The following is a 15,505-nucleotide window of genomic DNA, read 5'->3' on the forward strand; positions in this document are numbered from 1 at the left end:
CACACAATAGAATATTATGCAGCCATCAAAAAAACCCCAAAATCTTGCAATTTGCAATGACGTGGAACTAGAGGGTATTATGCTAAGCAAAATAAGTCAATCAGAGAAAGACAAGTATCATATGATCTCACTGATATGAGAAATTCTTAATCTCAGGAAACAAACTGAGGGTTGCTGGAGTGGTGGGGGGTGGGAGGGATGGCGTGGCTGGGTGACAGACATTGGGGAGGGTATGTGTTATGGTGAGCACTGTGAATTGTGTAAGACTGATGAATCACACACCTGTACCCCTGAAACAAATAATATATGTTAAAAAAAAAAGATAGTAGGAAGGGAAAATGAAGCGGGGGGAAATCGGAGGGGGAGAAGAACCATGAGAGACTATGGACTCTGAGAAACAAACTGACGTTTTTAGAGGGGAGGAGGGCGGGGGAATGGGTTAGCCCGGTGATGGGTTTTAAGGAGGGCACGTATTGAATGGAGCACTGGGTGTTATACGCAAACAATGAATCATGGAACACTACATCAAAAACTAATGATGTAAGGTGTGATGACTAACATAACATACTAAAATAAAATTAATAAAAGAAAGATAGGGTTATATCCTTCTATTCGTCATTTCCCTCTTTTCTGATGGCTAGAATGTGGACATAGTGGTGAATCAACCGGAAATAGGTAGACACGGACAGTACCCTACTGATGAGACCAGAAATCCATAGCTGTATGGATCACAGTGTGAGTGACACGACCTATTGCATATATGAATAGACAGATTTTTCTCCTATTTTAATGCTTTGGAATTGGAAACATCAATCTATAGCTTGTGGCAGTTTAATTGGGAGCTTTGTTTTCGCTTTTTAATTGTACTGATGCTTTTAAGTGTACTGTTACATCTTATAATTAAAAGTGTTTTAGATTCAATAAACAAAGTACACATCTACCTTGTATAAGCTACAGTGGGTTTGGTTCTCCCTCACCTGCAGCCAAACTCATATGCTAAATATCATAACTGTTTGTAGGAACATAAATAGTCATTAGGCATACAAGAGAGAGAATAATGTTTTTCCATTGAGTTATCTTGGCACTATGGCCAGAAAAATCAGTTGACTAAATTTTGCAGGCCTATTTTTGGCATCTTGATTCAGTTTCACTGATCTACATATCTCTCTTTTGCCAATTTTACACCATATAAACTAATTTTGCTTTATTGTAAGACTTGACATTTAGTAATGTACATCTTCCATTTTTCTGCTTGCTTTGGGTCTAGTTTGCTCTTTTTCTAGTCTTTTTTTTTTTTTTTTAAAGAGAAGCTTAGATGATTGATTCTACATTATCTTCTTTTCAAATGTAATCACTCAGGGTTGTAAGTTTCCCTCTAAGCTCTGCTTAAGCTGAAACCTGTGAATTTTGACATTAAATGTTGTTTTCATTCAATTCATAATATAGTTTTAAAATTTTCTTCTGACCACTTCTTCTTTGACCCATACATTATTTAGAAGTGTGTTGTTTAATTTTCAAATATTTGGGAATTTTCCAAATACTACTCTGTTCCTAACTTCCAGTTTAATTTTGTTATGGTCTGAGACATGTTTTGTATAATATCTTATCTGTATTTGTAATTTTTAAAAGTTTATTAGGTCTCCAAATATGGTCTGTCTTCATGGAAGTTCCAGGTGTATTGAAAAAAAAAATGTGTATTCTGCTTTTGTTGGATACAGTTTTCTGTAAGATTAATTCGGTTGAATTGGTTGATAGTATTGTTCAGGTTAATTATTTATTTATTGGACTTGTTTTACTCAAAGAGGAGTGTTGACAACTCCAACTGTAATTGTGAATTTCTCCATTTCCCTTTTTAGTTCTATCAGTGTTAACCTTGTTGCATATACATATATAATTGACCCCCGTTATGAGATTCAGGGGCTAGAGAGTGGAATATTATGGACTGAATTGTGTCTCTCCAAAATTCATATGTCGCAGTCTTAACTGCCAGTACTTCAAAATATAACTGCATTTGAAGTGAGAGGCTTTAAAGAGGTCATTACGCTAAAGGAGGGCTATTAGAATGGGTCTTAATTCAATCTGATTGGTGTCCTTATAAGAAAATTTGGACACACAGAGAGACACAGATGCATGTACACAGAAGAAAGACCATGTGAGGACACAGTAAAAAGGTGGTCAGCTGAAAGCCAAGGAGAGAGTCATCATGAGAAACAAAACCTGCCAATACCTTGATCTTGGACTTGCAGCCTTCAGAACCACAAGAAATTAATCTCTGTTGCTTAAATCATTAAACTTGTGGTACTTTGTTATGGCAGCCCTGGCAAACTGAACAACGCCTTCATCATTGTGCAATAGTCCTCCTTGTTCTTGGGAGTGTCTTGTTTCTTCTTCTTCTTCTTCTTCTTTTTTTTTTTTTTTTTACCTCGTACTTGATTGTTGAAAGCTGTCTAGCATGTAGCGACTGGGTTAAATAGTTTTGTGGATGGGAATGAACACAGAGTTCCTTCTCCTGGGTCTTTAATGTGAGGTTTAAGTTAATCATTATGGGGGTGAGTTTGCGATTTATCGTTGCTCTGGTTACCCTCAATGCCCCACAGGTTTCAAATCCTGTAATGATATCTCGTGTTTTGTGTTTTGTGGTTTTTGTTTGTTTGTTTACCAGAGACACGTCTCCTTGACCTGAGTGTTTTGGTTCCCCTCTGCACCATGCCTCAGAGAAGATCTCTGCGCACATTCTTCTTCCTCCCCTGTCCCTCTCCCAGCAGTGTTCTTGACTTCTTATCTGAAACTTGTTAGCGTGACAGTGAAAGGCAGCGAAGGTGGTGGTCTTGCTTGTTCTGATTGTGCCTCAGTGTTAGGCAGCCTCTCATCCCTGTGTCTTCTCCATGCTTTCTCCCTTCTGCCTCCCCTACCCTGCCTGTAGCTGTGGTCCCGTTGTGTATTGGTGCCCCTCCCACAGGAGTATCTTTTGTCCCTAATGCTCTTTCGCACCTGCAGTGATGTTTCACCAGTTCCCTAAGGGCACCTGTCCTTCTCACCAACACACACATGAAAGCTGTTGCTGCATAGTGCAGAGAGCAGACAGGGGACAAGGATCTAGGTGGGATTCCTTGCCACTGCTGCATCATTGCTGTTTTCTTCTCCCAGGTCTGCACCACAATGGACACTTTCTCATGGTTCTTTCCTATCTTGAGAACCAGTGGCATTTCCAGAAAAAAAAAAAAAATAGCCTTCAAAGGACTGTAGAATTCCCCAGTTTCTGCAGGGCTCAGGAGAACTGTTTTGCCCACTTACACTCAGACTTAACTCATTTTTCAATTACTCTGACAGAACTCTTCTTTCTGATGTCTGGTGTCTGATTTGTGTGTCCCAAGTAAGTGGGGATGTGTCTTCTCTCTCCCACAGGTACCTGTTTCAACATAGATTTTGGTTCTGCAAACTTAACTCTCCAATAGATTTGAAACAAGTTGGCAATTTAAAGCTAATGCCGCTCCTTCTCATTTGAAAGTTGTAGTAACTTTTCTTCAAGATCTTTGCATCATGGAATGAAAGCTATAAACCTTGTTTTTGTTTTTTTTTCTTTCTGTTTTTGTTGTTTAAATACCTCTTTTTCTCACTCTCTTCTTCTTCTTCCCCTTCCTCCTCCTCTTTCTCCTTCCTCTTTCTACTTTCTTTTCTTTTTTGCCATATGGTGACACATGGGAATTCTAGGACTAATAATTCTCTTTTTTTCATTTTATCTTAACTTATTTGAGAGCTGGAAAAGTATTTGCTAGAAAATTATTCTCTGTTTCTTGGAGTAATTATTCTTCTATAATATATATTTTATCTGAGTTTTACTTGTCTTTTTTGGAAAAGTTTGGAAACAGAAATATGTATGCATAAATCCTATGCTGGTTTCTTTCAGATTCTTATTTATCCATGAAAGAGAATGATTACATGTAGCCCATTCATTTGTTTAGGAAAAATGTGAGAGAGGTAATCTAAACAGGAAGAGGAAAGTTTCTAAACAAACAGGGTTGCTGGAGGGGAGGTGGGTGGGGGGATGGGTAACTGGGTGATGGGCATTAAGGAGGGCACTTGATGTAATGAGCGCTGGGTGTTATATGCAACTGATAAATCACTAAATTCTATCCCTGAAACTAATAATATACTGTATGTTGACTTAATTGAATTTAAATAAAAAAATTTTTTAAAATGTTGTCTTAGTCTACTGGTCTCCCTAGTCTGGTTTTTCAATCGCCTAGAAGACATGTCTTTTCTGCCTTTCAGCATCCTTCCCTTTGATGGTGAGCAGGAAATAGATGAGTTTCTGAGTGAAATCTTTTATTGCACGATTTCTCCATGCAATGATTATCCCTTTCAGAGCATTCTCATGAGATGCTTTCCAGTTGATACCTGCTTCCCCTTTCTTGTCTTAAAATTGACCTCTTGGAGAAGAAAACAGATCTCTTCAGCTCTTAACCTATCCTGGATTTGGATCATATTTGAATCAATTTGAACTGCATCTGATAGTCTTACAGTTTGAGATTTGGGGTTACACTGGTTACAGCAAGAAGACAGTTCACTTCTGTTTTTGTTTTTCTTGTTGTGGTGGATTCTTGTGAAACTCAGAAGACTTTTTTTCTCTTCAGAAGTTTCAACAGCTGTGCTGTTCCCTCAGATGGTTTGACTCAAACAGGGTTGTAAAACACTGCTGGTCATTGGGTTTTCAGAAATGGAACCTTTGACATAACTTGTCATTCCAATATACTAATCCTCATGCTGAATACCCTTATTTGATACTTGCAAATTAACATTTATATTGGCATTATTAATTAAATGTTTAGTGTCCAACATTCATGTAGTAAAATTTCAATTTAAATTAAACCAGAGTTAGTGAAGTATTCTGCTCAAGGGAGAATGAAATGTTAATGAGGACTATTCTGTATTTCCTTTTTTTCAATATCATCTTAATTTTAGCTACCATGGTATCTGACTGTAGCCTTCAGGAACATTGCAATAAACATGAGTGATGAGGTAAGATATTAACAGTCGTACATTTTAAAATGGAATCTAGTAAACAGTAGGGATCCCTTATGGAGAAGAACTTATATGTACAATACCAAATGAATTCATCCAATCCATAGTGCCCCCCTCAAAAAGCCTAAAATAATCCTGTAATTCAATGATTCATTCAACCAACATTTGTGTAGTTAATAGCAATGAAGTTTAAAATTTATTTCATAGAAATTTTCAAATATGTGGGACACCTCAATGGCTCAGTCAGTTAAGCATCTGCCTTTGGCTCAGGTCATGATCCCAGGGTCCTGGGATCAAGTCCTGCATGGGGTTCCTTGCTGAGTGCGGAGCTTGCTTCTCCCTTTGCCTGCTCTGCCCGTCTGCCTGCCGTTCCCCCTGCTTGTGCTCTCTCCCTGACAAATAAATAAATAAATAATCTTAAAAAAAAAAAGAAATTTTCAAATATGTAGCACAACAGCTGCATTGAAAATGTGAAGGATGCTATAATCTCTAAGTTTGATATCTCACAGGGGCACCTGGGCGGCTCAGTTGGTTAAGCGACTGCCTTCGGCTCAGGTCATGATCCTGGAGTCCCGGGATCAAGTCCCGCATCGGGCTCCCTGCTCGGAGGGGAGTCTGCTTCTCCCTCTCCCGCTCCCCCCTCTTGTGCTCTTTCTCTCTCTCACTCTCTCTCAAATAAAAAAAAAAAAGTTTGATATCTCACCATATCAATGAGGTCTTGAATCACCATGAGATGTGAATTTTTCATGGCACAGTCATTTTTGCTTTCATCCCAAGATTTCTTATCTTCAGCAATCCAGTAACATTTTCCCCCATGTAGCGTCCAGTTTTTAGAGGGGCATGATTTATGAACAGTGGAAAAGTTGAAAGAAACTGGAAGGAAAGAGGTAAGTAATTAAAAGAAACTCAGAACTGTATCCCTAATACCATATACTGATGAAAGCCTCTCAAAATTTGTTAAGTTATGGTCTAAAGCTTTTTTTTTTAGATTTTATTTATTTATTTGAGAGAAAGAGAGAGAGAGAGAGAGCACAAGCAGGGCAAAAGGATAGGGAGAAGCAGACTCCCCTGCTGAGCAGGGAGCCTGACACAGGGCTGGAATCCAGGACCCCGGGATCACAACCTGAGCTGAAGACAGATGCTTAACCAACTGAACCACTCAGGCACCCTTGTCTAAAGCTTTTTTTGACAAAAGTATGTGATTTTCTCAAGGTGGATTTGGAAAAAATAAAAATTAACAGACTTGCGACCATGCGTATATTCATTCTTTCTTCCTTTCTTTCTCTGTTTAAATTATTCACATAAAAATATATCATGTTCTGGAACACTACATCAAAAACTAATGATGTAGGGGCGCCTGGGTGGCTCAGATGGTTAAGCGTCTGCCTTCGGCTCAGGTCATGATCCCAGGGTCCTGGGATCAAGCCCCACATCCGGCTCCTGACTCAGCGGGGAATCTGCTTCTTCCTCTCCCTCTGCCTCTCCCACTGCTCATGCTCTCTTTCTCTCTGTATCTCAAATTAATAAATAAAAAAATCTTTAAAAAAAAAACTAATGATGTAATGTATGGTGATTAACATAACATAATAAAAAAATATATCATGTTCTCTATCAGCAAAACAATGTACCATGCACTAAGATCAATAAGTGAACATCCAAGTTTCAGGGAGATAAAAATTTTAAAGGAAAAGTAGAAATTAGAGATTTTAATTAGTGATCCACCAATGAACCAGACATTTTGGGAATTATATATCACACTGGAATAATTCTTCTTTGGCAAAAATTGTGCAATAGGTGGCCCCCAAACTAAAGAAAGATTGATCCTTCCATACTCAAAAGGATCTTGACATCCAAAAATGTGCTTGTAATAGGTTGTTTTTAATTTATAGTATTTGCCAATAAATTTAAATGATGACACATAGGCATCCTGTATATACCAAAACTTTACCGCCCCTCAAATAAATATCCTTTAAAAACACACACATACCTATTCACACACAATGACCTGAAGCCACTGAATCGTGAACAAAAGCAGGCAGATTTTGGAGGGAAAGTGACACTTGAAATAGGTGTAGCAAAGCAAAAGTTTCTCATTTTTACACATTTTAGCTTAAGATAGACCAATGTTGGAGGCCATGTAGAGTGAATAAAACTTCAATAGCCAATCTGCAGTCTTTCTAGCCTAAAATACCAGAGAACAGAGTTTGGGGCAACCACAGATGCTAAAAATGAAGGGTGAATCCCTTAAATGAGAAAACATAAAGGATGTGCACCAAGTTCTATGGCTAACATTTTTCCAAGTTCCTGGCTGATGCATGTGAAAGTTACATTCCAGCTAAGGATTAAAGAACTGATTTGAGATTAGAGCTGCTGCCCAAAAGATAGAAATTAAAATTTGAGTCCAACTATACCAACTTCCTGCTAAAATAGGAAAAATCAACATTTTTTTGGAGAAGTACATCAGAATCCTTAGATTTCTTAGCATCACTTTCACAATGTCCAGGGCACAATCTCAAATCACTTAATGTAAGAAAAACCAGGAAAATATGACCAATTCAAAAGAGAAGGGATTCAATGCAGCCCAACAGGAAATGATGCAGATATTAGAATTATCCCCAAATATTCTAAAGCAGCTGTTCTAACTACGCTCAAGTACATAAAAGGAAATATGCTTGCAATTAAGATACTTCCAAGAAATAGAGAATTTTGAATTTCATTAAGAAATGAAATTTATAATTGAGAGATACATGATATGAAAATTTCATTAGATTGGCTTAAAAGCAGAGAATTAGAAGAAAAAGTGGTTAGTGAACTTGAAATTGTCCAATATAAAAAACAGGGAAAAAAAGTTGGAAAAAATGTAGAGTCTCAAAGATTTGCAGGGCAATATAAAAATATCTAACATATATGAAATTGAAGTCCTAGGGATGTCTAGGTGGCTCAGCCAGTTAAGCATCTGCTTTTGGCTCAGGTCATGATCCTAGGGTCCTGGGATTGAGTCCTACATTGGGCTCCTTGCTCAGCGGGGGACCTGCTTCTCCCTCTGCCTGCTGCTCCCCCTGCTTGTGCTCTCTCTCTCCGACAAATAAATAAATAAAATCTCTTAAAAAATACAGGGAAAAAGGAAAGAAATTGAAGTCCTAGAACCAGAGGAAAGAGAAAATAAGGGAAAAAAAGGATAACAACTAAAATTTCTCCAAATTATTTAAATTTATAAATTTATACTTTCAAGAATCTTATCAAACCCTAAGCAGGATAAATATGAAGATAATTATATGTAAAAATGAAATAAACTGCTTAAAACCAAAGATAGAGAAGAATCTTGAAAGCAGAGAAAAATTGCATGCCATTTACAGGGATATGATTATTTAAAAAAACCCTCATTCTCATCATGAATTATGGGGGGACAGAATATAGTGAAAAATATCTTTAAATTGTTGAAGGGAACTAAGAAACAGACTCTTAACTATAGAGGACAAACTGATGGTTACCAGAAGGGAGGTGGGTAGGGGGATGAGCGAAGTAGGTGATAGAGAATAAAGCACCGGGTACTGTATGGAATTGTTAAATCACTGTATTGTATACCCAAAACTAATACTACACTGTACTTTGACTAACCGGAATTTAAATAAAAACTTAAAAAAATTGTTTAAGGGAAAGAAATAACTGTCAACAAAATATTCTATATCCAATGAAAATATCTTTTTAAAATCATGGCAAATTTAAGACACTTTCAGATAAAAGAAAACTAAAAGGATTCATTATCAAATAGTCAGTACAATGAATGTTAAAGGAAGTTCTTCAGGCTGATGGGAAATGTTTATAAATGGAAACTTTGATACTGAAGAAAGAACAACATCAGAAATGGCAAACATACGGGTAAAAATAAAAGCGTAAGGTGAGCAACGTACATTCAAAAGACCTTTGTTCTTGCTTTCAATATTAAGTCCACACACTTGTCTCGTTTGTACAGTTCTTCTTTAGATTGATATAATACAACCAAATCCAAACCTTTCCAGACAATAATGCCAAAGACATGCTGTAATTATAACTAAAGACCCAGGAACAATGCAACCGAGACTTTCAAGAACATATTTAATAAGAAACTACTATATTTTCACTTCTATATTTCTGATAGTAGCTACTTTGACTAGATAGTACCAACCATTTTTGTATCATGGAATATTAAAAAAAATTTCTAAAGTATAGCAAGATAAATAAAGTCTACAGTCTACCAATTAACCACCTGGATCTTTATAGCTCAAGAACCTTAATACATACCAGTGTTAGGGCACACTGTTGAAAAAACTCTCTTCTGAAGATAGTTTTGCTATAAGATAATTAGATCCTAAAAGAATTAGATTAAAAAATATTGCTTAGCTTGTAAGAAATAAGGGAAATAGCTAAAGGGAGGTACTTAGCTGGAGGTGGAATGGGGAAGTGTTTCCATAAGTGAGTTCATAAGGCAAGGTTCCCCTCAAGGCTAATGATTTATATCAGTGCTAGGGTCATAAGACTAAACCTTGGATTCACCAAAAGGTGATGGAGTGAGTCAGTGAGACTGATTAGTTCAGGGTCTTCAAAAGTGCCTCAAGTCATCCAATCATTAGCTCCTCATTGCCTCCCTGCAGATGAAAATGTAAATAATTTTTGCAAGAAAATATCTTTATTTTTTTAGCAATTCCATCAACTGAAATCATTCAAATTAAAGTAAAAATATACCAAATACTTTTAAAAACATGCAACATAGCAGGAAATACAAACAGCAGATGTGGTCATGAAAGACTTTAGGTATTTAAAAAATCATATGTATCATAAATAATAATGTTTTAAATTATTTAAAAAATAAAAGAATAAGTAAAAAAAGATCAGATAATAGGACACTATCAAGAGCTAACAGGCTCTTAGGATTGAAAACTCTGATCATTGGGGGTGCCTAGGTGGCTCAGTCGGTTAAGCCTCGGACTCCTGGTTTCAGCTCAGGTCATGATCTCAGGATCGTGAGATCGAGCCCTGGGTCCAGCTCTGCTTGGAGTCCGCTTGAGGATTCTCTCCCTCTGCCTGTCGCTCCCCCTGCTTGTTTGAGCTCTCTCTCTCTGACAAATAGATAAATAAAATCTTTAAAAAAAACCCAGCTTGACAGAACTTAAAGCTAGAGTTTTATTTAATACCACTACTACCACCTCTGTAGTAGGTACAATACACTGCAACGCTTTTGCTTTGGGGATAATGTCTCACAAAATTTGCCCTCATAGTCACACAAGTTGAAAAAAATGAACAGATGTTGTATCAGGTAGGTTTTAGAATGTGCTCAAGGGGGCTTGGAAATATCAAATCCAATTTAATGTTTTAATGAATTCCCAGAATTTGTATGTACTCTACATTATGGGCTGGTAAGTCTTTCTAATAGAATTACACCTGGATGTTCAAAAGAAGAATGGTATATAGTTTTTCATATGGAATTAAGAACTAAATTAACAGATTTAAAAATGTAATAAAAGCCACTGGGAAAAAAAGAGAGGAGAAAGGCCAAATAATTGTTTTCTTGACTTTTAAAAGTGTGCAAATATGAGAGAGCAAGAGAAAGATTAACATAAGATTACCATTTACAATTGTTTTGCATGTAATAACATTACCTGGTAAGAAAAAAAAATAGTATAATCATGAACTTTAAGAATGAAAATATTCTGACTATATTCTGCACTTGCACATGCCCCAATAGAAATAAAAATAATAAAATGCAATTATTTCAATGAAATACCTTTTCAAAAATCTAGAACTCTTTATAAGCTCATTTTTTTTCATTTGCCTTGGATCGTTGAATATTTTTGTCATGGACTGTAATGGGTCCATAAAAAACAACGATCTAAACCATCCCTCTATAGTGGTAGAGGAATCTCTCTTTTCAGATATATTACAGTAAAACCAATGCTACTGTACATGACTGGTTACTTAGGAATCAGACAATATAAAATAATGTTACCTGTTGAGGTGATTGTTCTAGATTTATTTTCCCCAGTACAGAATTTCTCTTTTGATTCATTTTCCACTGTATTATGTCTTGCAGATTTGAACTGGGTAACTGATGAAAGAAGAAACAGATTTTCCTAATTAAATAAAAAAGCATAAAACCATTGGGTTCTAGTGACTCTCTAAAGTTCAATAATGTAGAAATTCTATAGTAAGTTAAATAATTAAAAATTTAAGGGGGAAAAACAACACTATTTTTCCAAGATTTGAACTTTCCTTTGCATTCTTGTTAATTTTATTAATGTCAACTTCAGCAAAAATGAAAAAAAATATGATCTGGGACCAGTGGGATATTCACCTAATTTTTCTCCTGGAGTTTTCATATTCATTTTAATAAACACAAAATAGCCAGCTGTGGACATAAGCTTCATTTGGATAGTTTGTGCTTAGTGAGATATTGTTAAATTATATCCAGTGTCACCTGATTCAGGGGGAAGATTTTATATGCTTTGGTTTGTTTCATAATTCTGTTTCTTTCAAGATTCTGCACGTAAATGCTGCATATAGAAGGGTTGTGTGAGCCCAGAGTACTTTTTCTCCAAAGAGGAAAGTATCTTTTTTTATAATTTTAACTGAAATTACCTTTGGTAACTTTTAATTTCAAAATAGGGTGTATTAGGCAATTGAATCTTTAAAATGTATTTTGGTAATGGATGTATTAGTGACAAACAAATATATTTTATTAAAAAACTGTCATTTTAGTAACAAACAAATCTATTACCTTAACAAAAAATATATAGAAGAGATTTTTCATTCTAATTAATTTTGCTTCCCTCTCCCTTAATTTTATAGCTGCAATTAGACAATAGGTTATGTTAAACTAGTCAAATAACTTATCTTTCTGGGGCTTAGGGTGTTCATCTCAACTAGAGGTTTGACCTGGACTTCTAGCTCTTTCTAGTTCTAGAATTCTACCACAGTGCCTATTTATTTGTAACTTCCAATGCCATTCATATTTTTAAAATTAATTAATTAATTTTTAAATTAACATATAATGCATTATTTGTTTCAGGGGTACAGGTTTGTGATTCATCAGTCTTACACAATTCACAGCGCTCACCATAGCACATACCTTCCCCAATGTCCATCACCCAGCCACCCCATCCCTCCCACCCTCCTCTACTCCAGCAACCCTCAGTTTGTTTCCTGAGATTAAGAGTCTCTTATGGTTTGTCTCCTTCTCGGATTTCATCTTGTTTCACTTTTCCCTCCCTTCACCTTGTTTCTCAAATTCCACATATCAGTGGAATCATATGATAATTGTCTTTCTCTGATTGACTTATTTCGCTTAGCATAATACCCTCTAGTTCTATCCATGTCATTGCAAATGGCAAGATTTCATTTTTTTGATGGCTGCCTAAAATTCCATTGTATATATATACCACATCTTCTTTATCCATTCATCTGTTGATGGACATCTAGGCTCTTTCCATAGTTTGGCTATTGCGGACATTGCTGCTATAAACATTGCGGTGCACATACCCCTTCGGATCCCTACATTTGTATCTTTGGGGTAAATACCCAGTAGTGCAATTGCTGGGTCATAGGGTAGCTCTATTTTCAACTTTTTGAGGAACCTCCATACTGTTTTCCAGGGTGGCTGCACCAGCTTGCATTCTCACAATGCCATTCATAACTGCTAATATCATTCACAAGGGTTCTTTGACATAAGCAGGTATGCATTGGCCTGTTCTAGGGTTTCATCTGGAAACCTGAATTCCTTGGAATATATACAATCTGTATATGACCTTTGTTCTATAGATATATGTGAAGAACTTTTCTCCAAGCATTTATTCAATAATTAAAATGTTTGCTATCTGAATATTGGATTATGCTGTTATGTCCAAAGTACATGAGTACAATTTTTAAATGCTGCATTTAGCTGATTAATTGTAGGCACGTTTCTCACCTATTGATACAAGATTGATAGTGTCCAGTAGTAGCTAATATGAATAAACTTACACAGAAATATACTACATAATTTCTTTTCATCTGAATGTAGTTTTAGAGAAGCTTATATTTAGCTCACTATCAAACTGCATTGTGTGATTTTGACCATAAAATATAAACATAGTCCTGACTTCTCTTTCCTTTATCAGTTCATTTGAATCCATAATGACATCACATGCTGAAGTTCTATGGAAATATCTCTAATTTTAATTTTTTCAAATTTCATACATTTTGTGAAGTTGTCCTGTATTGTTCAAGAACCACTTGAACAGCAAACACAATTACAACAGGTCATTAGAGAAAAATGCTTCAGGATAAATGAATAATTTTCATAATTACTTACCCAAAATGCTCAGCACAATTACTGTTACAAAGAGGATGATGATCATTGCACATCCAACTTTCAGGAAAATTCCATGATGGTGAGGATCTACAAAATTGGATTAATTGGACAGATAAAATTGGATAGTAAGCCCAGCAGGTAATTCCTTATATGGTTAGAGATAAGAAGGAGCTGAATAAGCTTTCTTGGTTATCATGCTTCTAAGTTAATTTCCTTTGAAATACATAGACCCAGCTTCTTTTTGCTCACATGCACACACACACAGAGAACATATTTGGCTTTCTGGTTTGTGAAGAGGGGACTTATAAAACTGAGTGGATATGAATTTTTGTTTGTTGGTTCATCATATGTGTTCCACAGCATTAATCTTACAATGATCTACTCTCTACAGTCCTAAGTTTTTATATAAGACTGAAACCCTCCAGATTCTCTAATAAGTTTATTGACAACACCCACCTATTTGGATTGATCCATTCTTTTCTCTTTTATGTAATGCACCTACTTAAATAGTGATACATAACTATAATTTCATACATTTCATTCATTTTTATTTTAAAATAAAAGTACTCTTAGGGATTACCTTGTCCAACATCTACAAATTTATGGGAATATTCAAGTCCACAATCACACAGTTATTTGATGACTGAGCTGAGATTAGGCCTCAGCCCTCTTGACTACCAAATGAGTGGCTGGTTTGCTATCCATACTATCTCATTGCCTTTTATTACTCAAAAGATAATAATAAATCAGAAAAAGAAGCAAGAATTATTAGCTTTGGCTGATAGTTAAACCAACAATCTCTAATCCAAAATAATTGCAGTGTATCAGTTCCACTATATATATGGTATATACAAACATACATACAATACACTGAGCAAGTAATAAAATAATTGATGTTGAAATACAACCAATTATAAAGTCAAGCATCAAGACCAATTAACCTAATGCTAATCTATTATTATAGAGTACTTGTTCTATGTTCAAATTATTACTCTTGTTAAATAAAACATCTTTCATGGAAGCTTATTAATTCTCAGAACATAAAATATCCATGTATTTTCATTTATCATGTAAAACAATGCAAATTGTGCCAGTTAAGGTAATTGTAAGAAGAAGATGATGGTATCCCTACATATGTTTTTAATATAAACAACTAAGTTTACAGACCTAAAAACTTACAGAATAAAATTTCAGATTTCATTAAAAGACTGACTTAAGGGATATTAGGTCATTCTTTTAGGCCCCAATGTAAGATTTATGAAAAGCATGAATTTCTCAGTGTTAACCTGGGTATTCTCAGTGGAATCACACATTCCCACTGATAATCTGCTCAATTTCATCATGACAGCCTTCTCTGTTTTATCTTAGAGAACCAATGAACATATAATATCTATTGAGTATTTCATGAGATCCATTTATTTATTTATCCATTTATACATTCATCCATTTACTAAGCATCTTCTGATTGCCTTCTATATACTTGGTACTGTGTGAGATTTGGAAATATGAAGATTAAGAGATTAGGGAAACCGTCTCAGCACATATGAGGCTCTGAAGTGGTAAGGAATATGGTAACTTCAAGGAGCGAAGAGGACAATAGCCAGAGCAAAGTAAGTAAGACATAGGGAGTTAGAAGAGGAAGATGAGGGTCATGTCATAGTGTATGTAGGGCTCTGTAGGACATGACAATTTGGTGTATCAAATAATTCTTTCCCTCTACAGTGATATGACACATGAAAACGAAAGTTTTATTTATCCAACCTTAGGGATATGCAATGAAAGAGTAAAAAATATTTGACTTCTTGTCACCAGCACCATTGTGGGTAATCCCCAAATCTCTAAACCAGAAAGGAAGTAAAGTTCTATCTGTAAACAAAAAGGAAATCAATCAACTTTTTTCAAAGAAATGGAACAAATAATCCTAAAATTTGTATGGAACCAGAAAAGACCCCGAATAACCAGAGGAATGTTGAAAAAGAAAAGGAAAGCTGGTGGCATCACAATTCTAGACTTCAAGCTCTATTACAAAGCTGTAATCATCAAGACAGTATGGTACTGGCACAAAAACAGACACAGAGATCAATGGAACAGAATAGAGAGCCCAGAAATGAACCCTCAACTCTATGGTCAACTAATCTTCGACAAAGCAGGAAAGAATGT

General features: G+C 35.7%; 1 protein-coding gene across 2 annotated transcripts in view; it reads right to left on the reverse strand.

Annotated features, from left to right (window-relative positions):
- Positions 1-5,186: 5,186 nt before the first annotated feature.
- The window catches only part of CLECL1 (C-type lectin like 1), a 13,724-nt gene continuing 3,405 nt past the window's right edge, over positions 5,187-15,505 (reverse strand). Inside the window, exons 2-5 of one of the 2 annotated variants that reach the window (XM_081821200.1) lie at positions 13,346-13,432; positions 11,006-11,104; positions 5,726-5,895; positions 5,187-5,414 (exon numbers count right to left, since the gene is read on the reverse strand). In XM_081821200.1, the coding sequence (XP_081677326.1) occupies positions 5,316-5,414; positions 5,726-5,895; positions 11,006-11,104; positions 13,346-13,432 (455 nt within the window). In that variant the 3' untranslated portion in view covers positions 5,187-5,315. Of the gene's footprint in view, positions 5,415-5,725; positions 5,896-8,762; positions 9,648-11,005; positions 11,105-13,345; positions 13,433-15,505 lie in introns of those variants that run through there. The other variant, XM_081821201.1, reaches the window with a different exon arrangement.

The sequence above is a fragment of the Leptonychotes weddellii genome, chromosome 5 (assembly GCF_054177405.1).
Source record: "Leptonychotes weddellii isolate Sample4059 chromosome 5, ASM5417740v2, whole genome shotgun sequence".
Taxonomy (NCBI): Eukaryota; Metazoa; Chordata; class Mammalia; order Carnivora; family Phocidae; genus Leptonychotes; species Leptonychotes weddellii.